The sequence below is a fragment of the Zonotrichia leucophrys genome, chromosome 13, assembly GCF_028769735.1.
Source record: "Zonotrichia leucophrys gambelii isolate GWCS_2022_RI chromosome 13, RI_Zleu_2.0, whole genome shotgun sequence".
Lineage (NCBI taxonomy): Eukaryota > Metazoa > Chordata > Aves > Passeriformes > Passerellidae > Zonotrichia > Zonotrichia leucophrys.
This window is the reverse complement of record NC_088183.1, coordinates 4,452,518-4,474,503: the sequence shown is the minus strand read 5'-3', so window position 1 is coordinate 4,474,503 and position 21,986 is coordinate 4,452,518. Positions and strand designations below refer to the sequence as shown.

General features: G+C 46.7%; 2 protein-coding genes across 2 annotated transcripts in view; both read right to left on the bottom strand.

The window, feature by feature from the left end:
* ADAM19 (ADAM metallopeptidase domain 19) overlaps positions 1 to 9,692 on the bottom strand; it is a 32,050-nt gene extending 22,358 nt beyond the window's left edge. The window contains exons 1-3 of the mRNA XM_064724786.1: positions 9,627 to 9,692; positions 9,254 to 9,333; positions 6,083 to 6,153 (exon numbers count right to left, since the gene is read on the bottom strand). Coding sequence (XP_064580856.1) covers positions 6,083 to 6,153; positions 9,254 to 9,333; positions 9,627 to 9,687 — 212 coding nt within the window. The 5' untranslated portion in view covers positions 9,688 to 9,692. The remainder of the gene's footprint in view (positions 1 to 6,082; positions 6,154 to 9,253; positions 9,334 to 9,626) is intronic.
* Positions 9,693 to 14,335: 4,643 nt separating this feature from the next.
* Positions 14,336 to 21,701, bottom strand: SOX30 (SRY-box transcription factor 30). The gene is made up of 5 exons (XM_064724920.1): positions 21,040 to 21,701; positions 19,654 to 19,893; positions 18,244 to 18,417; positions 16,643 to 17,120; positions 14,336 to 14,750 (listed from the first exon to the last, which is right to left on the bottom strand). The coding sequence occupies exons 1-5, from the start codon at positions 21,644 to 21,646 to the stop codon at positions 14,381 to 14,383; spliced, it is 1,869 nt and encodes a 622-aa protein (XP_064580990.1). The 5' UTR covers positions 21,647 to 21,701; the 3' UTR covers positions 14,336 to 14,380.
* Positions 21,702 to 21,986: the final 285 nt, after the last annotated feature.

The following is a 21,986-nucleotide window of genomic DNA, read 5'->3' as shown; positions in this document are numbered from 1 at the left end:
TGGAAAAAACAGCACAATTTGGTTCTTTCTTCTTAGTTACATTACATGCCTTTGTAGTGACCACTTCTCCAGCAGCTCACACCGAAGCTGCAAAAGTCTGGATGCAAAATAACATCACTTAAAGGCTTCTGAGATCCAGTCAGGCAGCTGGCAGATCGCTAGCACACATCATCTTCCTAAAAGGCAGCGCTGAGTCTCTCATTAGAGGAGTTATCAGCATGAAGAATTGATGAAGTCAGAGGAAAAGCTGGTTGGGGATGGGAGCACTCTCCTTTGCTAAAGCTGATAGCAGCTGCAGCTGCTTTGGGGCCAGGGGAAGCTGCACACCAGAGCTGGGGATGCTCTAGAGGAGCCTCACACCGTTCCAACAGGGACCAGCTCTCAGCAGGATCAGTCAGTCCCCAGCACCCAGCTCAGCCTCCAAGCTCAGGGTGGAATATCCTGCTCTTGGCAGGGATTGCTCCCTGGGAAGCCCTGGGAGCCAGGTTGAATGCAAGCGAGGAAGCCAAAAGAAGGGAGAGTGGCTCGGTGCCATCATGTACAGATGGCCTGAGCAGTTCCTGCTGATGGCTGTCCTGGAGCCACGTCCTGGTGCTGCTCCAGCCTTCAATGATATCATTGTTTGACACAAAGCCTCCTCCTCCCTGCGCTGTCCCTGCGTGCAGAGCTGGCAGCACGGGGCAGCCTGGCTCTGCTGGGGCTGGGGGTCACATTCTTCACTCATGGACTGAGATGGTTCTCAGCTCTCTTGGCAGGCAGCTGCCCCTGTGGCACTTGGGGACAGGGAGAGGACGTGGCTTTTTCATCTGGACGCTGCTGAGGAGCAGAGAAGCAGCTGGAGGGAGAGGGGCTGCACCCAAACACTCCCAAAAACAGCAGGAGGAAAGCTGGGGCCCTGCTTGCATGGCCATGTCCTCTTGAGGGAGTGCACATTTCCCAGCTGCTCTAGAGAGCCTCACCCCTATTTTGCTGATAAATGGCAGCAGTTTTGCCTATAAAACATCACTTGTCAGCACCAAGAGGAGCTCAGGGCTGCCATGAACACACTCAGTTGCACCAAAGATCACCCACAGGCACCCAGAGTGCCCAGCAGCACTCTGATTTTCTTACTAATTAGTGCAAGAAGGACTTTTAATAATTTGGTCCCATCAGCAACCTTGTTTGTGTTCATTTTACAGAGGGGCCAGTCTGCATGGACAGCTGCCAGCTTAGAAACACCCAGCAGTTTCTAGGAGATGGACATGGTTTTTATTTCCTCCCAAGAAAACAAAAGCCAAATGGTCCATGAGGCTCTCATGAGAAACATTGACATTGATTTTTCAGTCATGGGACCAAGAAAAGTGGAGCCTGCAGTCTCTTACATCTCTTTCCCTGTCCCTCTCCTCAAATCACAATAAATCTGCCCAGCCAGGCTGACAGCATCTGGGGGTGGAGGGAATTGATTTTCCCAAGAAACTTTAGACACGAGATTTCCATCTACAATTTGTGGTCCCACTCCATTGCCTCTCAACAGGATCCAAGTAGGGTAAGAAAGGGAATGTGAACTCTTGCCTCTCAGTCACTTAAGTGTTCCCTAAAGCCAGAATTTATTATCAAAACCTGAAGTGGCCCCATCTTGAACACCACCAACACATGACTCATGACAACACAAGCAGGCCTGCTTTCCATATCCACCACTAGTGGGAAATGGGAGATTTCAAGCCTCTGGAATATTGCAGTCAAAACCTGGCACTTCATAAAACCAATGAAATCCAATTCTTTTTTTTCTTGGTGAGTTCCATCCAGATGAATCCTGGAGCTCTTAAGCTGCCTTCCTCTAGAGCTTTTACTAAAAACATGTTTATTGTGTAAACACAGCAGTTTGGAAGGAAAGAGTGGCTTTCCAACTATTGAGGTGGAACTAAACAAGCCATTTTTAAGGCCTGGGAAAGCACCACAGACTAAAGACTCTCCATCCCCTTCTCCCACCCACATCAGCTGTGATATTCACTGTGTAAATTGTGTTACAGACCCAAGAAAGATTTATCACACAGACCCTTGACTTACCAATAGGAACCATAAAGGAAAAAGGAAATGAAATAAATGGAAAACTGGCTGGTAATGAGTCAGTGCACAAAAGATTTAAAAGGTTTAATTTCCAGGTCTCTTCCTCTCTGCCCCACACAGAGGAATCACTGAATATCCTGAGGGAATCAGGAAGCTGAAAAGCAGCTGTGGCTTTCCAGATCCCACCCCTGTTTTTCTGATGATTCCAAGAGACAGTAGAGCAGGATAAACTCAATTTCCCCTCTGCATAACCCTTAACCCCTGCCCATGAAGGAAGCCCATTAGACACTGATGATGTGTAGCCTATGAGTGGAATAATCTCATATATCCTTCCTGCTCAGAAATGGGCAGCAACTTCCTCACTCAGTTGGTAGAGAGAGGCCCTGGAAATGTGCAAAAGCAAGAAACACTGGAGTACAAGTGACACACAGATCTTTTACTGCCCCACTGAGAGCACCAGGCTGGGTGGGAGCAGTTGTCACCTACCCAGGTGGGGCCAGCAGGGCTTGGAAATTATGCTGCTCCCTATAAGAGTGGCCTAAAACCAACTTTCTGTTGGCTCTGAGGTCAGACCAGGTGAGCTCTGGATCTCCTTTGCTGCGTCCTCAGGTAATTCCTGCACATCTCCACTGGGGCATTGCCACCCAGTGCAGTGGCCAGAATGAGGAACTGAAACAAACAGCCCCAGGCTCTCCCAGGGATTCATCCACAGGCAGGGACACCCCTGGAGAAGCCTCCAATACCCCTGGCAGCTGAGAGAGCCTTTCCCAAGCCTGTTCTTCCCATGAGAGAGGAGAGAGAGAAGAGAGAGAAGAGAGAGGAGAGTCTTTTTGCTGCCTTTCCTTCGCCAAGGTGAGAAGCCAAATTCCATGCAGGTTGCTGCTGTGCAAATGGGAGCTCTCCTCTTCACTAAGAAAAGCCTCACCCCAGGCAGTGCTGCCACACACATTGAGAGGCTCTCAGCCTGTCCCTGCTTGGCTCAAAGCTGCTTTTTATTAACAAATGCAAATGCCTTTTTAAAAAAGTCACTTTTCATCCAAAGTTTGCAACTCAGATTCTTCCGCTCCTAAGCCCCAGCCAAATTTAAAGCTGCTTTATAGGCAACTCTCCATATAATTTGTTGTTTGTGCAGCTTTGAGCTTTCCAATCCCACAGCTGCAGGACATGGATTTGAGTCATTTAAACCAAGCCAGAGTCATTTGAGTGATATATTTTGTCATTATCCTGAAATGTTACTGTATCATGAACTCTGCTTGAAACTCCAGTGTGCTTCTGATTTCTTATCAAATTCCTGGACAGGAAATAATGCAATATTATGTTAACTGCTAATGCAATAATTGTGTTCACAGATATATGAAGCCCAAATGCAGATGTGTGATGAGCTTATTACAAAACACTGGGTTGGGCACAGCTCTGAAGCAAGATATGCAATAATTTCTGTGTTTCACCTCGTGGATGAACATGATGTCCTTTTCATATTAGGTGGTGTGAACATTTCTTCCACATATTGAAACTAGAATGTTTCTTCCAAAGCTAGCATCCCTGCCAAAGTATAAATCATGACACTTCCCTCACTTTTCAAAGCAATTTTGTCAATTGTCTCTCCAGAAGGAGAGAGGGGAATGTGCAATAAGGCTGCATAATCCACCAAGAACATCACCTGAAAGAGCCCAGGGACAGAGGGGGAGCACAGCACCAACCTCAGCAGCAAAGCTGGTTTCCAAATGCTCCTCTAAGCTGGAGCAATTAAATGGCCCATTTCTCTTATTTTAGTTATAAAAGCCTCAAGTACCTCCCTTGAAGTTGCAGTTCTCTTATACCCATTTTCATGTGAACTTGCAGCCTGGAGCTTACAGGTTTTGTACAGCTTTGGGGATTTCACTTCCCACTTTGGGGATTTCACTTTCTCTCCTGAGGACACACACTCTTCCCAGAAGAAGTCCTGGATGCTGCAGTGGCTCAGCACCCCAAACCTCATCCAGAACCTCAGTTTCCCCTGTGAGACAAGCATGAGCAGCAATGAGCTCCTGGGTCTGTGGAGCAACCGCAGGCTGGGCTCTGCCTCGCCACACTCTTCAACAAGGAGAAGAGGTTTGTCTCTACTTAAAAGTGCTCTGTGGATGCTGATAAATACACAGGGCTTCATCATTCCTCTTTCAATTTAAGTGTCTAAATTACTTCAGCACTTTCACAAGTCTCTGAGAAGTGGAGCCCTTCCACTAATCGCATTTTGTGATTGTACCATCATCTTTCTTGAGCAAGGACTTGAGGCCTAGCAAGCCTCCCACATGAAGCACTGCTGTCTATGAATCACCTGCATTTTCCACTGAAAATAAAAATTAAAAGCCCCAAACCAGTTGGTTTTCAACCAAGTGCTATTTCATCAGCACTTGTAAAGGAGATCCATCCTGCAGTGGAAGTGTGTGCACACACTTCCAGGCCTGTGTGTATACATCTCAATGAATGAAAATGCACTTCAGGAAATAAACACAATAGGAACCTTCTATTATTATAACTCTGTTTACTAACACCAGCAAAGGGTTTTTCTGTGCTGGAAATAGCACGGCACCGCTCCCCCAAGCACCTGGAGCTTACATCACTGAGCTTGGAGCTCAAACACATCAAATCAGCAAGGTTCCTTTCTCTGGCCAGCTTTCTGTGCCAGAAATATTCACCTTTGCATAGCAACTGCAGGACCAGCAAGGCCTGGCAGTCCTGGGAAGAGACCCCCAGCAGCATCAGGGGTTGTGCTGCTTCCAGGCTCAGTTCAGACCTGGCCTGGTGCCACTGTCACCAGCAGCAGCAGCTATTCCTCCAGACAGGACTGCCTTAGCAGTGCTCAGGGTGCCTGCTCTTGTTTTCCCAGCTGAAAAATACAGAATTTGTAGCTGATTCTGTTTAGTTCTACACAGGTGCAGGACTGCCTGTGAAAAGCATCTGGTTTTTGCAGCACTGGAACTCTCAGTAGGTTTTGTGATTTTTTTACAGAAAACATCTCACACTCATCTTCCATCAGCCATCACATTTCAGGCTTTACTGCAGAAAGTGACAAAAAACCCCCGATTTTTCTCCAAAACACCCTGACTATCATTTAGGTTTAGGCACTGCCATCAGAACTAGTAAGATCTTCTGACACTTCACTCTTTGAGGAGCAAAGCTGAGCCCTCAATCTCTGTGGTTGGGATGTCCATAAAATGCATTTAAAATATAAGCAGGGTCATTATTCTGAGGTTATTATCCTACTGATTCTAGCAGACAAACATTTGGCTGTATTTCCATAGATAAATCTTCAAACCCATTTAAAAATAAATAAAACACCAACAGTACAAGGACTGCTGAGCAAAGACAAGATAAATTTTCTTGCAGCTAAATTCCCAGCTGCTGTTCCACTGCTGGAAACTGATGTAGTCACAGGGCAGAGGGGCTCTGGGGTGGCCTCCAGACCAGAATCCTTCTCCCCACCTTAATCTCCTGCAGCTTCAGCAGAATTCAATATGCATCACACCCTATGAGAGCACACAGCCTTGCTCTCCCATGCCTGAGAGGAGGCTGCATTTCAGTTAATGTAAAACCCATTTTTCAGTCTGCTTTAGCATGAAGGGCACTAATGGAATTGAAACTGTCAGATCATTTCTCCTAGGAAGCAGAGAAGGACCTCTTTGGATCACAGCAAATGAAATCCTCATTAGAGTCACACTGACTCTAAAGCACTGAGCCATTTGGTAAATAGGGAGCTTCATATCAACAACATTTTCCAGTTAATGCAGGAAGAATTATGGTGCAAAAATAAGTTTACACACTGAGGGCCAGGTCACCATCTGTTTTTTTTGCTGACAAAGCTCTGCTATAATGTGCTCTTGGGGTGATTAACATCTGAGGGGACTCGGAATAACCTTGAAATGCAGTGAAGGACTTCCATATCCTGTCTTTATCAAACCCTGCTGAAGTCAGAGGAGGTTTTCCTGTTGACCTCACTGTAATCCTTATTCATTATTTTAGTGGGCTCACAATGCAGGGCACAAGCACACTTACTTACCTGTTTTTCTCCAGTTCCAAGACGAGCTCCTGACCTTCTGCCTCCACTGTGACTTCAGCTCGGAGTGGGTGCTGCGTGCAGGGGAGAGGTTTCTGTTACTCTACATCATCCTTATGTATCCACATCCACAAATACAAACTGAAATGGAGCTGACCTTAAACCACCCCTTGCCTTCCTCCTGCTTCAGACCTGGAGTGATGGGGAAGGGAAGGGATGCCCCAGGGTGGCTCCCAGCTCCAGGCACGCTGCTGCATCCCCCAGCACAGCCATGCACAGGCAGGGAGCAGGGCAGGCATCTGCTGGGTGCTGTACCTGAGCTAGAGACACCACCTGGTGTCTCTGGAGGAGTCAAGTGCTCAGGCAAGGCAACAGGTCCTGGTGCTGGGGTGCTTGGAGGTGCAGTTGGATGGGAAGAGCTCCCTGCCCGTCCCTCTGCTGCAGATTGTGCTCAGCACAACATCACAGGGCATCCCAGCTTGCCCCAGAGACTGAGGAGTCAAACATCTGAGCTAGTTAACCAAAGCTGCCTTTGTTGTCCCAGCAGAAGGACATTTTTAGGAGCCTATTTCAGGATGAGAGGAATCATGCCTCTTCCAGAGATTCTCACTTTGTCCCTTTACCCACAGAAAGTGCCAGTGAAAGGCAGGGATCAGGGACCATTGGACACTTCCAGATTCCAACCATTGCACTGACAGAATTTCAGTGCAATTTGAACAGAATGCACCCCAATTTCTTAGTGCAATGGCATATGCATACACTAACCCCCACCCCCCCCAAAAAAAAGGAATTATTCCAGAGACTTAAAGCATAGAATGAGATTTTTAGAGGAGCATCTAGAAGAGGCTCTGGGGTCTGCAGTTTTACCTCCCTCAAAGCAAAACCACTACATAAAGTCTGCTTGGGGTTTCCAAGTCTGAATGCTTTCTCACAGAGAAAATGGATGAACAAATTCCCCAGAAGAGAAATAGCTCATATTAATATAATAATGCACTTTATTCATCTGGAATAAAAGAGAAATCATGAGGATTGGTGAAATTATTAACCCAGAGTATTTTCTAAAGCAGTGTTGGAGGAGATTTTGAAGAACAGAATATTGAAAGTGAAAGAAAGCAAGGTTGACTGAATGGGATGTTCTCTCAGCCTAGAGTTATGCTCCCTTGCCATTTCAGTAAATACAAATATCTCTTTTCATCAGCTCCCTGCTCATATTCTGGGTTTTGCTCATCCTTCCTTCAGCTTCCAGGATGTGGCATCAGGCCCACAGAGATGATGCAAATCAAGTTAATACATTTAGGATATACAAAAAGGGATAATTGCAACAGGCAGAGCTTCTTTGACTAAACCACAGGTGCACAATTCATCTGAGGATAGATCTGTGCTTCACTCACTAACATGAAAGCACTGTAAGGCTGCCCTGCCCATAGCTGAGGGTCTCCATCACCATAAAATCCCTTCACAAGGGTTGTGCTAACATCATTATTGCTAATATCACCCCCCCTCCTCCTTCAGCAATCCCACTGCTTCAGTCCATCAATTACTGTGTAAGTGAAATATCCCAGCTGTATATAAGCTTTGCTAACACTCATTTCAGAGCCAACGGGAACTTGCCTGAAACAAACCAAGTATGACCCCTGAGACACAGCAAATTTTTTTGAGGGGAAATGTTCTCCAGATGTATTTGCATCACTATCAATAACAGAACCAAAACCTGCAGGCAGTATCATAAGGGCGTTTTAAAAAGAACTAAGATCATGAGAGAGTCATTGTAGAGGTTTTTTGTGTGTAATAGGACACAATGATAAGTTTTAGAAAGTCTCATATTATGGAAAAGACCCATTAAAAAATTCCCAAATAGCACCACTGTGTTCAAGACAAATGGATGTTTCCACAATGCTGAGCTTCCCCTTTTTTTTAGGTTCACAATGTAAAAAACACCCTGTGGACTTTCCTCTTTCTCTCAGTCTCACAATTGCAATTACTTCTTGATTGCAACAACACCAAGCCTGGGAAGGGGAACTGTGTTTTGTGTTATCTGGTCCTCAGTGATTGTCAGAGTCTGGAGGCTGTTGAGACATCCCTTCATCCCCCCATGGAACAGCAGCAGGGGTGAGATCTGTATTAACACACAGTGTCTGAGACACAGCCAACACACCTGAGCTGCTGGTTCACTTTTCTTGCCTAGTAAAGTACCTTCCCATCTGGGATACACAGAACCAGAGAATGGTTTGGGAATGGAAGGAATCTTAAAGATCATCTTGTTCCATCCCCATGCCATTGGGCTGGGACACCTTCCACTAGGAAAGGTGGCTCCCAGCCCCATGCAGCCTGGCCTTGCACACATCCAGGGATGGTGCATCCACAGCTTCTCTGGGCAGCTGGCCCAGTGCCTCATCACCTCACAGTCAAAAATTTCTGCCAAATATCTAATCTAAACCTGCCCTTTTCCAGCTCAAAGCCATTCTCCCTTGTTCTGTCATTCCACACCCTTGTAAAAAGTCCCTCTCCAACTCTCTTGTAGCTCTTTTAGGTACTGAAAGATGCTACAAGGTCTTTCCAGAGAGTTCTCCAGGATGAACCACCCCAACTCCCTCAGTCTGTCCTCACAGGAGAGGTGACACAGCCCTGGAGCATCCTCACTGCCCAGCCCTGGCCTGGCTCCAACAGGTCCATATTGTCCCTGTGCTGGGGATCCCAGACACAGCACTGCAGCTGGGGTCTCACTGACCAGAGTGCAGGGTCAGAACCCTCTCCCTTGACCTGCTGGTCACATTTATTTTGGTGCAGTTCAGGACACAGATGGCTTTCTGGGTTTAGCTTCACCTGCAGCAGATTCTTCTATCCAGAAGAAGAAGAATTCCCCAATGTTCCCTAAATGCCACCGATGGCACGGCCCCGCTCCCCTTTCACAGACACAGACCGAGGCTTTAAGGCACGGCAGAGAGCAGGGGGAATGCAGTTCCTAGACACACCAGCCAGCTCACACAGCCTTCCCTGCGATCTGCAGGAGCTATGACAGCTCCTCGCTCATCCCCAATGCCAGCTTCTCGCTCATCCCCACAGCTCATCCCCAAACCGCGCATCACCAGATGCTGTGCTCCCCGGGCCACCCCCCTGTCCCCACACAGGCAGGTCTGCAAATAAAACAGAGACCAAGCTCTGGGGGTGACCTACCTTGGGGCTGCCGGGGCCACCCGGGGCTGCCCAGCGCGGCACCACCACCTCGGCCTGGGGCGGCATCTCAGCGGCCGCGGCTGCGGAGACAACGGGAGCGGCTCAGCATCCCGGCCCCTCCGCACCAAACCGGGCCGGGAGAGGAGAGGGAGCTCTGCGCTGCTTGTAGGAAAAGCAGGAGGATCCCCCAACCCACCCACTCACCCATCCATCCTCCCACCCTCCCTCCCTCCCCGGGCGCTCCGCAGTCGGAGCTCTGCCAGACAGCTCAGGGCCGGGCATCCCGCATTTAGATCGGGCACCCCGCATTTAGATCGGGCATCCCGCATTTAGATCGAGAACCCTGCATTTATATCGGGCGCCCTGCACTCACGGGGCGGCGGCCGCAGCAGCAGCGAGAGGGCGATGCCGCAGAGCAGCCCCCGGCCCCGCATGGCTCCAGGCAGGGACCGCTCTCGGCAGCCGCCGCCGCCCTATAAACTCGCCCGGCGCCGCCTGTCCCCTCCCACCGCAGAGCTCCGGGTCCGCCCCGCAGCCCCCTCCTCTCCTGCTCTCCCTCCGCACAGCCCGGGATGCTCCCGGGGTCCGGCGGCTCTGTCCCCAATCCGGGGCAGGGGAAACCTGAGCACCACCCCGGGGCTCCCTCTGCAAAACCTCCCCTCCAGCGCCTTGGCCAGCACGGAAATCCATTGTGCCTCCGAAGCTAGGAAAAAGGGGAGAGCTGGGGGAAGGAAGGAGCTCAAGAGCTGTTTTTTTATTTGTTTGGTGTATTTGTGTGCAGTCTTATCATAGCTGATCCCGTGGTTCCAGAGACATCCGAAATTTCTCCGGTGCTGGGAAATACATTACTCCTGGACAGTCGAGGGGATACGGGATAGATTTGATGTGCCTGTATAAAAGGCACACAAAAGGATGTTCTCTGCCTCTCTCCCTTAGGGTCGATGGGAGGGCCAGGCTTGAGGAAGGACTTGGGAACATCCACAGCTCGTATTCCCGGTGCTGCCCTTCAGGGATATCCAGCCACTGCCATGAGGCTCCCGAAAGAGCATCCCTGTCTTCTCCTGCATCCTTCAGGGCTGAGCCAAGGCTTGAAGCCCACACACCATCTCTTTGCTGAACATTTGGGGGCTGCAGGGCTGCTGAATTGGCCCGTGGGGTGGCGGTCACAGCATCACAGCGGGACAGGAGAGCCCAGGCTGGTGGGGCCACGCTGAGGTTGCCAGCTGCAAACACTGGGGGCTCCGTGGTGCTGTAGGAGCTCCTTGCACACGCACTGAGCCCACAGAGAGCAGCTGCCTTCCCTGTGTCAGTGTGTGACCCCCAGCCCCACTCAAGGCTGCCAGGGTTGGCTGACACGGATTTTTATGGGGTCAGGAAGAGCCATTACCTCTCAGCCACTCTCTTCAGACAGACATTGATCTGCATTTTCCATTCAACCCTCTCCATTCATCTATATGCTTCAAGTGTCTGTGTAGGTGAACCACCAGGGAAATGAGAAATGGGGACAATTTGCATGTGGAGAGGTTTTAAGTGTAGGGTGTATAAGTAAATCAGGCTGGTAGGAAGTGAATACTCCCTTCAAAATCAAGGTTTGCCAGATAACAGTAGATTTTGTCTTTTGTCCAGAGCATTATTTATGCTATTGAAAATTCTAATATCTTTTATAATGAAGGTTTTTGCAGGTTCCTGCCAGGTCTGCCCAAAGGAAAGGTTACTGCTCCCTTTTGCAGATACAATTTTGGTTTATATCTCACAGATGTCCCCTTTGTCCCCCAGCACTTCACAAACTGAATCTCTCTGATCTTGTGAAGGTCAATTTATTCCTGGTATCACCCTGGCAGAGGAAAGTCAGGCACTGTAGGGACACCTAGAGGGAATAATCAGGGTGAGAGGCTATAAATGACATTTTAGCTGACCCATAGAGAGGTCATGAATTTTCATGGCACAACTAAATCCTCTTGTTTCAAAGAGCAAAAAATACAGGGGCAAAATTTCAGCTCTTTTCTAATCATATGGAATATCCTGAAGGGAAAACTTCATGGTTTTTTTTCCCTGTGAATTCCCCTACTTATTTATAGCTGCATGTAATATAGAAGAGAACAATGGCACTATTGTGCATGTCTATATTATAAATAAGTAAAAATGCAAGCCAAATTTAGACACAAGTTTAGCTACCCTGCTTTCATCCCTGCATAAAATTTCTGCCTACCCAAAGGGAAAAAACCCACTTTGATGAGGAGATTGTCACAAATCTTCTCAGTACAACAAATCTTCACAGGGACTGCTCCATATATTTTTCTAAAAGAAGATCAGCTCAAAAAAGCACAAAATTAAATAAAATGAGCCTTATGTTAAGATTATTATAATATTTAAGCCAACAACTATCTGCTTGTGATTGTTTCCAACATTCAAGTATCATAAAAATAAAATATGTGTAATATTTGCATTTGTTATATAGTGATATTTTCACCTTTGGATCTTGGTAATATGAGAATGGATATGTCACTTGAAAACCACCAGAAACTCCCTGTATAAAAATATAACAACAGGCTGTGCAGTGGTTATATATAGATTTATATATATATATATATATATATATATATGTATATGAAATATATCATTTACATTTACATTACTGAGACAATGCTGCATGGAAAAATTCAGGGTATTTTAGCTTTATTAACAGTGCTGGCACAGGGTGAGTCAGATCCTGCCTGTGCCCACCTCTTCAAAAGCTCTTCCCCAAAGTCAATGGGAAGTTTGCTGGATTTCACAGAACAAGATCAGGCTTCTAAGAATTACACAGGCTCAGACTCATTTCCTCCAGGATCCAAACTGTCTGATAAAGAGTATTAGCTGGGAATTTCAGATCTGCTTCATCTGTTACATCCCCGTGGCCAAGGCATGGAGCAGCAGCCTCCGTGCAGCACCCGGAGCAAGGGTGAGGTGTTTCAGCCTCCCCAGGGCAAAGCTGATGACAGAGCTTTTGCAGAGGGGGTTCTGCACTTGCTTGACAAGTTTCAAGATGATTTAATGCTATTGTTGTTAGCTGGAGTGCAAAAGATGAGGATTCTCCCTTTGTGTTCATAGTAAATCAGGAATTATCTAGAAGGAAATGGACCCAGGGAGAGGAAAATGCCTGTTCAAGAACCAGACTTGAGCAGAGAATCACTGATGTGTACCACAGCTCAGTAATATTTCATGTTCTTAGGAAAGGCTGTGGAACAAAGTGCTCTGAGGAGATTCCTGCTGACACTGAAGGAAACTTTACCCAGAATCAAAGTCTTAGCAGGAGAAGGGAGAGGGGAGAGGACTGTCCTGCCTAACCTCTGTATTAGACACTCTCACTGATGAGAGAAATGTTACAGCTTTGGCTGACTCAAGTGGAATGTGAAATCTCCCGTTTTACAGAACATTCTTCTGCTTCAGATCATTTGAAATGATCAAAGGAAGAAGGCTGTGAATCTGTGAAGGAAACTGGAGATTCAAGAATTAACTCCTTTATCCAGTGTCTTGACAGTTGAGAGCGGCTTCAGCCACCCAGAATATTCTGTTCAGCTCTGCTTTTCCACCACCCATGCAGGACAGCAGGAATATTTGGAAGGGCCCTGGAGCAGCTGTCCTGCCAAAGAGGGAGAAGTGCTGTAAGATGATCAGGAGCTAGACAAGGGCTTGTCCTGATGTGCTGATAGCAAAAGGGTATCAAAGCACTCCCTGTGCTTCTTTTAAAGGGTGGGTCACTGCTACCACTTTCTGCTATGACTTTTGCTTCATTCCTACAGGCAAGTGAACTTGAAGATGATTATATTTGCAGACACATCTTTTAACTCTATTTCCACATGTGAAACAATTATAATTCTCTCTGTGCTGCCTGCAACCTTCTCCAACACATCAGTAATTATACTGAAATAGTTAATTCTAATAAGAAAGGGAAACAGGCATAACAGCACAAGGGTTTTTAATAACATCCACTCCTTAAAACCGTGCAGTAACTTTGGAGAAGAAAGCTGTCTCTGTAAATGGATAGCAGTGATGCACTGGGAAGCGTCAAGTGTCTTTAGACTTTTACAGTGGCAGGAGGAAAACAAACTTTTTACAGAAAATCATCATCTGTTTTTCAAGAACACAGGGTGGTTTTTAGTTTAGATTAAGGTAAACAATAAGGAGGAAAATAATTATCAGAGAGTAGAACAAGTCTCTCTTATGTCCCAGTTACCCTCTGCACTGCCATGAAGGCTTGTGGGAGGGCACACAGCCTCCAAGGCACTGGCCCTGCCAACACTGGCCACTTCCCACATTTCAGGAGGAGAAGTAACAGCACAGATACTTGGCACTCCAGGAACCTGCATTATGGGAAAGTTTGTGAGTGAGCTGAAAATCACCTAGAAATGGGAACTAAAAACCTCTTCTGCCACATTTTCCAGACTGCAGGGCTGCTAGACACGCTGAGGGATGATGCAGAGGAAGCCAGGTTTAAGTGGGTTGTTTGTGTAACTTTCACTTCTGTTATAGACAGGAGAGCGTTCAAGAGAGCTCAGCTGAGGGCTGGCTGCAGTGACAGAGCTGCAGACACAGATCCCAAACAACCACAACAGGACAGCAGCTCTAGCTGGGAGGGAAGAAGGGATCACCCTCACATGTAGTTTCCCATTAGTATATCCAGGATATGTTAAACCACTCTTCCCTTTCTCTGGGCTTGGTAGAATAAATCACAACAGTTGTGTACCATTCTAGATTCTGGTGCATTGAAATATGTCTGATATCCTACTCTACAAGGTATAAAAAGGTAGATGGGAGAAGAGGAAAGTTAGATCTAGAGAATAATCTCACAAACAGCTGTTTTATACCCTGAAATGTATTTGATGAGGAATTTGTGCATTTGGCCACATGCATTCCTGTAGGCGAGATCAGCTTTCAGTGAGAATTTAGAAATGAACAGGCATTTTCTGCTATTTATAAGACTTTCCTCTTATACAAACAGCTCATCAGACTCTTCAAAATGACCTGTACAACTTACTAAAGCCACCTGGGTTCCCCACTGAACACACTGACTGAAAAGGTGGTGTTGAGGAAAACATTTATTTCCCATTCTATAATACCTCTCTGGATTATAATAAGTTTTAAAAATTACAATACTTGAAAAAACTTGACTTCCTCTTCCTCATCACTATCGGTTACATTGACAATGTAAGTGCTGGAGGGAGTAGATGGGGGGGATGGCAAAACCTCCTCCACCACTTCCACGTCCAGCTGGGGCAGGGGGCTCAGGACGCGCTCCTCGCTGCAGGTGCTCTGACAGGACACGACCTCAGGGCTCCCACAGACACGCTGGTTCTCACAGAGCCTCTCCTCTGAGTATGCCCTGAAACGATAGTCTTCATCCACAGTGGAAAATATCACCTCCTGCCTCTGGTTCCTCTCCTCATAAAAGCCAAAGCACTGAGGCACCGAGCTGGAGAAACTCCCGTAGCCAAACGGAGCTCTGAGTGGGAATGTGCTGCGAGGGAAGAGATGCAGGGTTGGCTTTCAGAAATGCAGGGCTGCACAACGACACTGATGTTCTGTGCTGCTCAGCTATTCCCGTTTTTTAAACTCACAAATTTAAAACCATGCCTAATTTCAGCACTAGGGCCATAACAAGAGTAGTTCAGTAGCTCAGCACACACAAGGTTACTGTGAGAACATAAACCCCACACTGTATTTATCAATCAAATAATACCACAGATAAACCAGCATGCAATGAGTTAACCAACATACTCAGATTAATTTTAAAAAGCATCAAAAGTCAGTTTGTGTAATTTCTGTATGCCAAAATTTGTGACAGACCTGGGGTAAAGCACTCTTATTTGTAATTTTTAGTGAGATCTTACATCTGTTACACTGTTATCAAACAGGACAGGGAGTCCTTGTGCCCAATATGTGGTTGTCAATGTTAATATTTAAAGAATGCACAGTAATAAATTTTTAAAAAGTAACCACATAACCATTGCAGGAAGTTATGATATCAAATGGAACTGTATTCCTCCACTGGCAGATGCCTGAATTTTTATTCTGATGCACAAAGACACAGGGATTGTAATTTACAGTGTTTTAGAGAAATTCACTACATTGTGAAGAAAACAAAAATATGTAAAGAAGTAATAGAGCTCCACAGTGCAGCCATTGTAAAGACATTGATACAATATCTATTGAGGTTTCAAGGGGACTAATCATCATTCCAATCTAATATTTAAATTTTTAGTGCATACATCTGCACATTCAGTTCAGAAATCATGACTCTTGTATGCAAGAAATGAGTTTATAGGACAGAGGACTCATAAATAACTGTATTAGAAAGACCCTGGCATTAGCAAAGCTGCCATTCAGCTGGCATTAATGGACTTCAGAAGTCCATTAATGTGTGAAATCAGAACAAGATGCTTTTATGCTACAAGAACTCTCTCAGAGGCCTCACAAAACTGTCTCATTTCAGACACCAAGGGTTGAGCAAAGATCGTTTTTAGCAATTTTGGGAATTTGTGTTCTGTGTTCCCTTAAAGAACCTCAAAAATAGAAATGTCTTGTATTGCACTTGTCAGCTCATGAAGTTCTTCTGAGTTTGAAGGATCATCATGAGCCCTAATTAAAGACCAGGTGGTCTCATTGCCACAGGAACATATTGGTTGCTGCTGCTAGTGAGAATAACAGTGCATAAACAGGCAAAATTTAAGTCTAATAATCGTAATAATTTGCGAGGTTTGCTACTGCACAGTCATGAAAGCAAAATGATGCCCTGTAAAGAATAAGCATCAGATGCTGGTGTTTGAGCTGCCACCTGCACCAGGGCACTGGTGCTTTCTGTGCATGCTCAGCCCACAAACACCCACGGGACACCACATGTGTTAGCCTGGAAATTCTTTGATTAGGGGCCCTCTGATTGACTGAAAAGGAAGAATTAGGAATTACTACTTACACAGGGATTCTGCAGACACTTCCCACCAGGCTGGGTTTCAGAAATACCAACAGTTATGGCAATCATGGTGTACCCAGGAGACACCTCCAGGACGCACCCACTTCAATTCTATCTGACCACTTTCAAACTATTTTTACATTATCTCTACCTAATGCTCTTCTGCTGAAATCAACTGCACTTAGACCCATAAAGTGGAAAGAAGATACTTCTGTTTTCCATGGCCTTGGGAGTGCCAATTACAACTGCAATAATTCTGTGGAGCTTTCAGTAACTGGGCACGTATTACGAGCAGGCTGAGGCCAGGGGTTCCAGCACACAGCAGCTACAGGAAGGTAGGAGCTCCTTTCCCTCTCAATGCTCCACCTGCTGTCTCCAAGTCAAAAGATTCCCTGCCTTTCAGCAATTTTTTCTTACTGGTATTGAAATGGTTTCATTACCTTGAGGGGAAACAGCGAGGTCCAGGTATAAAGGAAGGGTGGCAAAATGGAAACTGAGGAGTTCCTCCAAACAAACTGGCTGGTTGTCCAATGGGAGCAGACACGTAGGCAGGTGAGGGAATGAAAGGGGTAGCCTGGGGAAGAGCTATGCCTCTAGGAAATACAGAAATCCCTGGCATCTCACTGTTGGAGACAGAAAACCTGCCACTAGTGCTGCTGATGTTACTCGGGTTTCTGTTGCTGAAGCTCTCAGCGAAAACGGGCGCAGGTCTCTTCAGGGAGAAATTGAGCCCAGGTGACACAAAAGCTTCTGTCTGAGCAGGCTCAGCAAAGGGCTGTGATGAAACTACAGGGCGCAGGGGCAGGGTGGGAACTGCAACAGCCACTGAAGTGGTGCTTGCAGCCGTGGTCTGGAAAAGGGTCATGGGCACAGCGTGCTGGATGGAAGAGGCCGGCAGACGGATGGCGGGAGATTCACCTTCAGGAAACAAAACAGTGACTTGTCAGACATGAACAGAGTTCTGATAAACAGCATCACAGCAAACCACAGCATTTCTGGGTACAGTCAAAATAATTCCCCCTCAAATTTCCCAGCAACTCATGTCATACACCTAATGTGACACCATTCTGAGAGATGGGTTTGGAGCCCACACACTAAAGCTGCATTGCACAGGAACCCACAGGAGGAAGGAAGTGGCTGATGTGGGTCCAATGCTCTTGGTGAGGCTCTATCTTGTCCTAGTAGGGCCCCATAATGGGCTGGAGTGTGCCTTCAGCTCAGAAGACCTCTCAAGTCTACTGATATGAAATGAGCCAAATTTATAACAAATCTATGCGCTCAGGAGCCTAAACCACTCTAATCTCCAATATGTTTCCTTATTTCATCAATGAATGTACACACTAGACAATTTTACTTTGAAATGTTTTGCAGAGCACAAACTTCAATGTACACTCTCAAATCACACCTCATCAACAGGGCTGCCTTCACAGGGAAAGATTTCAAAACACATTGCATAAGAATTTTCAGATCACTAACTCAGAACTTCATCAGAACAAAGCTGAGTATTCTTTTGTTTTAATATCTCCGATTATTACCACAAAACATAATCAGGCATTTCATTTTCTTGTCTCGTTGCAAAGAAAGCAGCTCTTTCCACGATGCTTAAAGAGGAAAATGACATTGCCTGGATCTATTTGCTGTTGAAATCCCCTACCCATGAACTGACAGAGCCAAAGCTCTTTCTCTAAGGAATATGCAGATCAGCTCTTACACCAGTCTGGGGGCTCTCACACTGTTTCACTGCCAGTGTGGACTTTTTGTAAAAAAGAAGGATCCTTCCAGAGTATCTGTGAGGTGGAGACCAAATGAGGGAAAGCAGCAGCTGTAGCTTAACATCTTAAGCAGAAAAGAAGTGTTGGTAAATAATCACACCTTCTCTGGGCAACCTGTGCCAGGGCCTCACCACGCTCACAGCAAAGTTTCTTCCCAACATCTAATCTAAACCTACTCTCTTTCAGTTTGAAGCCATTCCCCCTTGCCCTGCCACTACTGGAACAGGTAAATTCTGAATTTTTAAAATAATTCACTACTGAAAACTCACAGACTGGACGTCCAATACTGTTCTTAACACTGGAGTTGACAAAAGAGTAAGTAGGTGATGAGAAGGGAAGGGTGCCAGCTGGATTTGTAGTGATGGTACTCTGGGAAGTGCCTGAAAATGCAGCAGAGCCAGGTGGTGGAGAACACTTCTTTTTGTTTGGCTGATAAACCCAACCTGTCAGAGATGAAAAAAAGATGCAGACATCCAATATTTTGGAAGGTTTCATTTTTTATCTAAAGCTATGCTATAATTCTGAAGGATCTGATAAGACAAGTCCAAAACCTGCTCCTTTAGGCAATGGCAATGCTCCACTTGTTCTGGTGAGCTAGAAATGGGGAACTTTACTGGAGATGGAAATGAAATAGAAATATTTGGGTATTGTTTAGAAGTTACCAAGTAGTAGCTGCTCATGAGACAAAAAACTACCAAATACTGGGGAGAGATGTGGCTCAGCTGAGGAAACCACATTAAGGAGAACATGACAGTCCTGCACTGTGGGCATTCAAAGTGGAGGAAAACCATGGCTACTCAAAATGTGGGCTTTCCTCATGGTTTCCTTAACCCCTTAAGTCTCACATATATCTGCAGGTTACAAGACATAACAGAAAATATGATCCACTGGGAACCCTGGGTAGACTGTGGAGGAGCAGGTTTGCCTTTGCCTGACAACATTAACCAAACATTAACAGATATAAGAATATATCATGAATTTACACTGAGCTGTTTGGTTTCTTACACAGGTTAACTCTTAATGGAACTTTAAAGAAACACCTTTTTTTTTTTTTAAGATGCAAGGAGAGAGGGAGAGTGATGCTCTTTTCTTTGTTTATGACAGATTAGGCAGCATCATGAACAAGCAGCATTATGACAACAGAGAGAGAAAAGATCACAATCCCTGGTATCTCAACAGCTTTTTTAAAGTGTTTTGCATTCTGTTATCTTCTGGGTAAATGAAATTGTTAAGGGTACAAATTTTAACACCTGACAAAAGGCTGTGAAACATTTTGTGAGAACTTCAAGTCTACAGGTTGAAGAATCCCACAGAATACAATGCTTTTTGGGCTTCCTGTCACATTTCCCTTTCCTGCTTTTAAGAAATGGACACATGTGTCACCACAGGCCACCTGGGCAGCTGTTCCTGGAGCAAGGAAACTGATGCAGCAGGTCACACAAACTCACTCTCTGGCCATTAGACTATTAAAGCATTCGAAAAAGCTGCTATAGCTGCAATATTCTAAGCACCAGCATTTTGGATGCTTTAAAAAATTAATTGTTTCAAGCACACAGGATTATGTACTTGAAATATCTGTACTTTTTTTCTATCTCTGTTGATTGTCATAATGCAAGAGATCGATTTCCCAAAAAGCTCTGCACTTGTAAAGCATTCAGCTACATAATTAAGATGTTTACCAGGAAATTCCTCCCTGTGCCTCAGTTTTATTTTGTTAGCTTCCTCATAATAGGGCTGCTTCTGCTCCTCAGTGAGTTTGCTCCACTCCAGGCCGAGCTGGACGCTGATCTCGGCGTTGTTGGCCCCTGGGTTGGCTTTGGCCACAGCAGCCCTGTGGATCCGGGCCCACACCATGAAGGCGTTCATGGGACGCTTCACACGGCCACTCTTGGTCTTGCTGAAGGGAGTGTCAGGCATTCCTGCGCAACAAGGGAGGGAAACATCAGCACCTTCCAGGGGATACAGCAGGGCACGCTCAGCATCGCACCCACAGCATCACCAGGGCTTTGGAACAGATGAAACTCAGTGCACATTTGGAAAGCAGTTCCTAAAATCCTCCACTGCCCTTTGCTGAGTCACTGCACAAGGAATCAGTTACCTGGCCGTTGTTACATATAATTAAAAAAAAAAAAAACAGGAAATAAACAGGGCCTGCTAACACAGTAGCTTGGATTTCAGTTGGCTTGTTTTCTTATGAATTTATAAACTAATCGTTGTATATAGCACAGACCATACCACTGCAAATTTATTATCACCACCAGAACTACGTAACCAAAGCCCTAAGGATGCAGGAACTAGGACTAAGGATGGAAGGCTGCTTAGTCCCACACCTGTGCAGTCCCTGCCTTCTCAACCACAGTTGTTGCTGTTTTGGGTTTCTGCTTGGGTTTTGGTTTTTTGTTTGGCTTTTTTCTAAATTATTTTCTTTTTTTTTTTAATTTGGACACTCGTTTTGTTGGAGGAACGTGTTCCCAAATGATTGTTACATGATACCTGGCTTTGGCTCTTTGTAAACATAGGCAGCATTTAAATTGAGCTGGCAACATGATGAATCCACAGGCCCCTTAAAACTGATCCCTGAGCAAGCAATTTCCTCCTGGAAAAGGTTTAAAAATTAACTCTTTCACATCATTTATAAAGGGAAGAAGTCTTTAAGACCTTAGTTAATTAATTAATTTTGAATGTCTAGATATTTTTAAAAAAAAGCTTCTAATACAGATGTTTCAAAATGCTCTTCATTTAACAGGTCCAGAATTTTTCAGACATATGACAACTTTATAGCTTTAAAAACCAAGCAGATTCCTGACCTTAAAATTGCGATCACTCAATGTAATTCTGAACACTGTCCTAAGGGGTTTCATGCAGAAAGGGAGGAATGTGACAGAACTGCCTTGATTGTAACAAACTACTACAGAACTCTGTGTTACTGTGCTTTTGTGTCTTACACTGTGCAAGAGCTGTGCTAAACCCCAGCCTTTGCAAAGGGATGGTTTTCTAACATGACCTTTCCCCTTGTGTTCTCCTGCCTGACAAGCAGTACCCTGCAAGCTCCCTGACCATAATACCTGAATCCGAGGGCAGGACTGTGAGGGGAACGTTTTTTGTTTCAATCTTTGGCCGCTGCAGTAGAGGCTGCAATTGGACTGGCACTTGTTTTACCGGCACTGGAGTCACATGCATCAGCTGCGCGGAAAGCGGGCCCTGGAGCTGAACGTGGGACCTGGGAGGCAAGGACTGAAACAAGACCGGGATATTCTGATCTTGAGCAGGGTTCCCAAGCTCGCACAGGGATCCGGCCGGGGCATCGCTCTTCTCCGCCTTCACTGGGCGGGTCTCGAAGGTCACGTTGGGTCGCTCGCTTTGGACGGCAGATCTTCTCCAGGACTTATTCCCCGTTTGCTCCAGGACCTTCTCCTCGTTCTGGCGGTCACCGCTGCCCCTTTCCTGGTCCCTTTCTCTCCTGATGGCACCCCGGGCCTCTTTCTCAACCGCCGCCGGAGCCGGGATGCACCTGCTCTTCTTCGCCGCTCCTTCGCTGTGCCCGGGCCGGCTCGGGTGCTCCTGCACTTGGACGCGCAGCCCTCCGAGGGGGCCCATGACCTCCCTGTGCCTGGGGGGCGAGGCGGGGCTCGCCCGGGCGCGGAAGCGGCAGTGCCTGACCCTGCGCTCCATCGCTCCGCCGCCGCTCCTCGGCCGCCGCCACCGTTGCGCCAACGCTCCCCGCGGCCCCGCGCCGCCGGCGCGCACCGAACCCGCATCCCGCACCAACCGCGGGGCGCGCTCCGAGCCCCAGCCCCGCCGGCTCGGTCGCGCTGTCCCCCCGTCCCGCGCCCACCGATGGGGCCGCCCCGACCGCCCATCCCGTGCTCGTTGCTCGGCGCGCTCGGAGCGGGGCGCACGGGTCCCCGGCTCCGCGCCCCGCAGCCACCATGGGCGCCGTTGCCGGAGCCGCCCCGCGCTCCGCCCGCCGGCTCCGCCCGCCCTCCGCCGGCACCGCCGAGCGCCGCTCCGG

What these genes read in the sequence shown, in the direction of transcription:
- SOX30 (XM_064724920.1), bottom strand. Translation starts at nt 21,646, where the DNA reads ATGGAGCGCAGGGTCAGGCACTGCCGCTTCCGCGCCCGGGCGAGCCCC. An exon ending in AGTCCTGCCCTCGGATTCAG is followed by an intron (nt 19,894 to 21,039) that starts GTATTATGGTCA and finishes CTTGTTGCGCAG; the next exon opens with GAATGCCTGACACTCCCTTC. An exon ending in CAGTATTGGACGTCCAGTCT is followed by an intron (nt 17,121 to 18,243) that starts GTGAGTTTTCAG and finishes TGTTTCCTGAAG; the next exon opens with GTGAATCTCCCGCCATCCGT.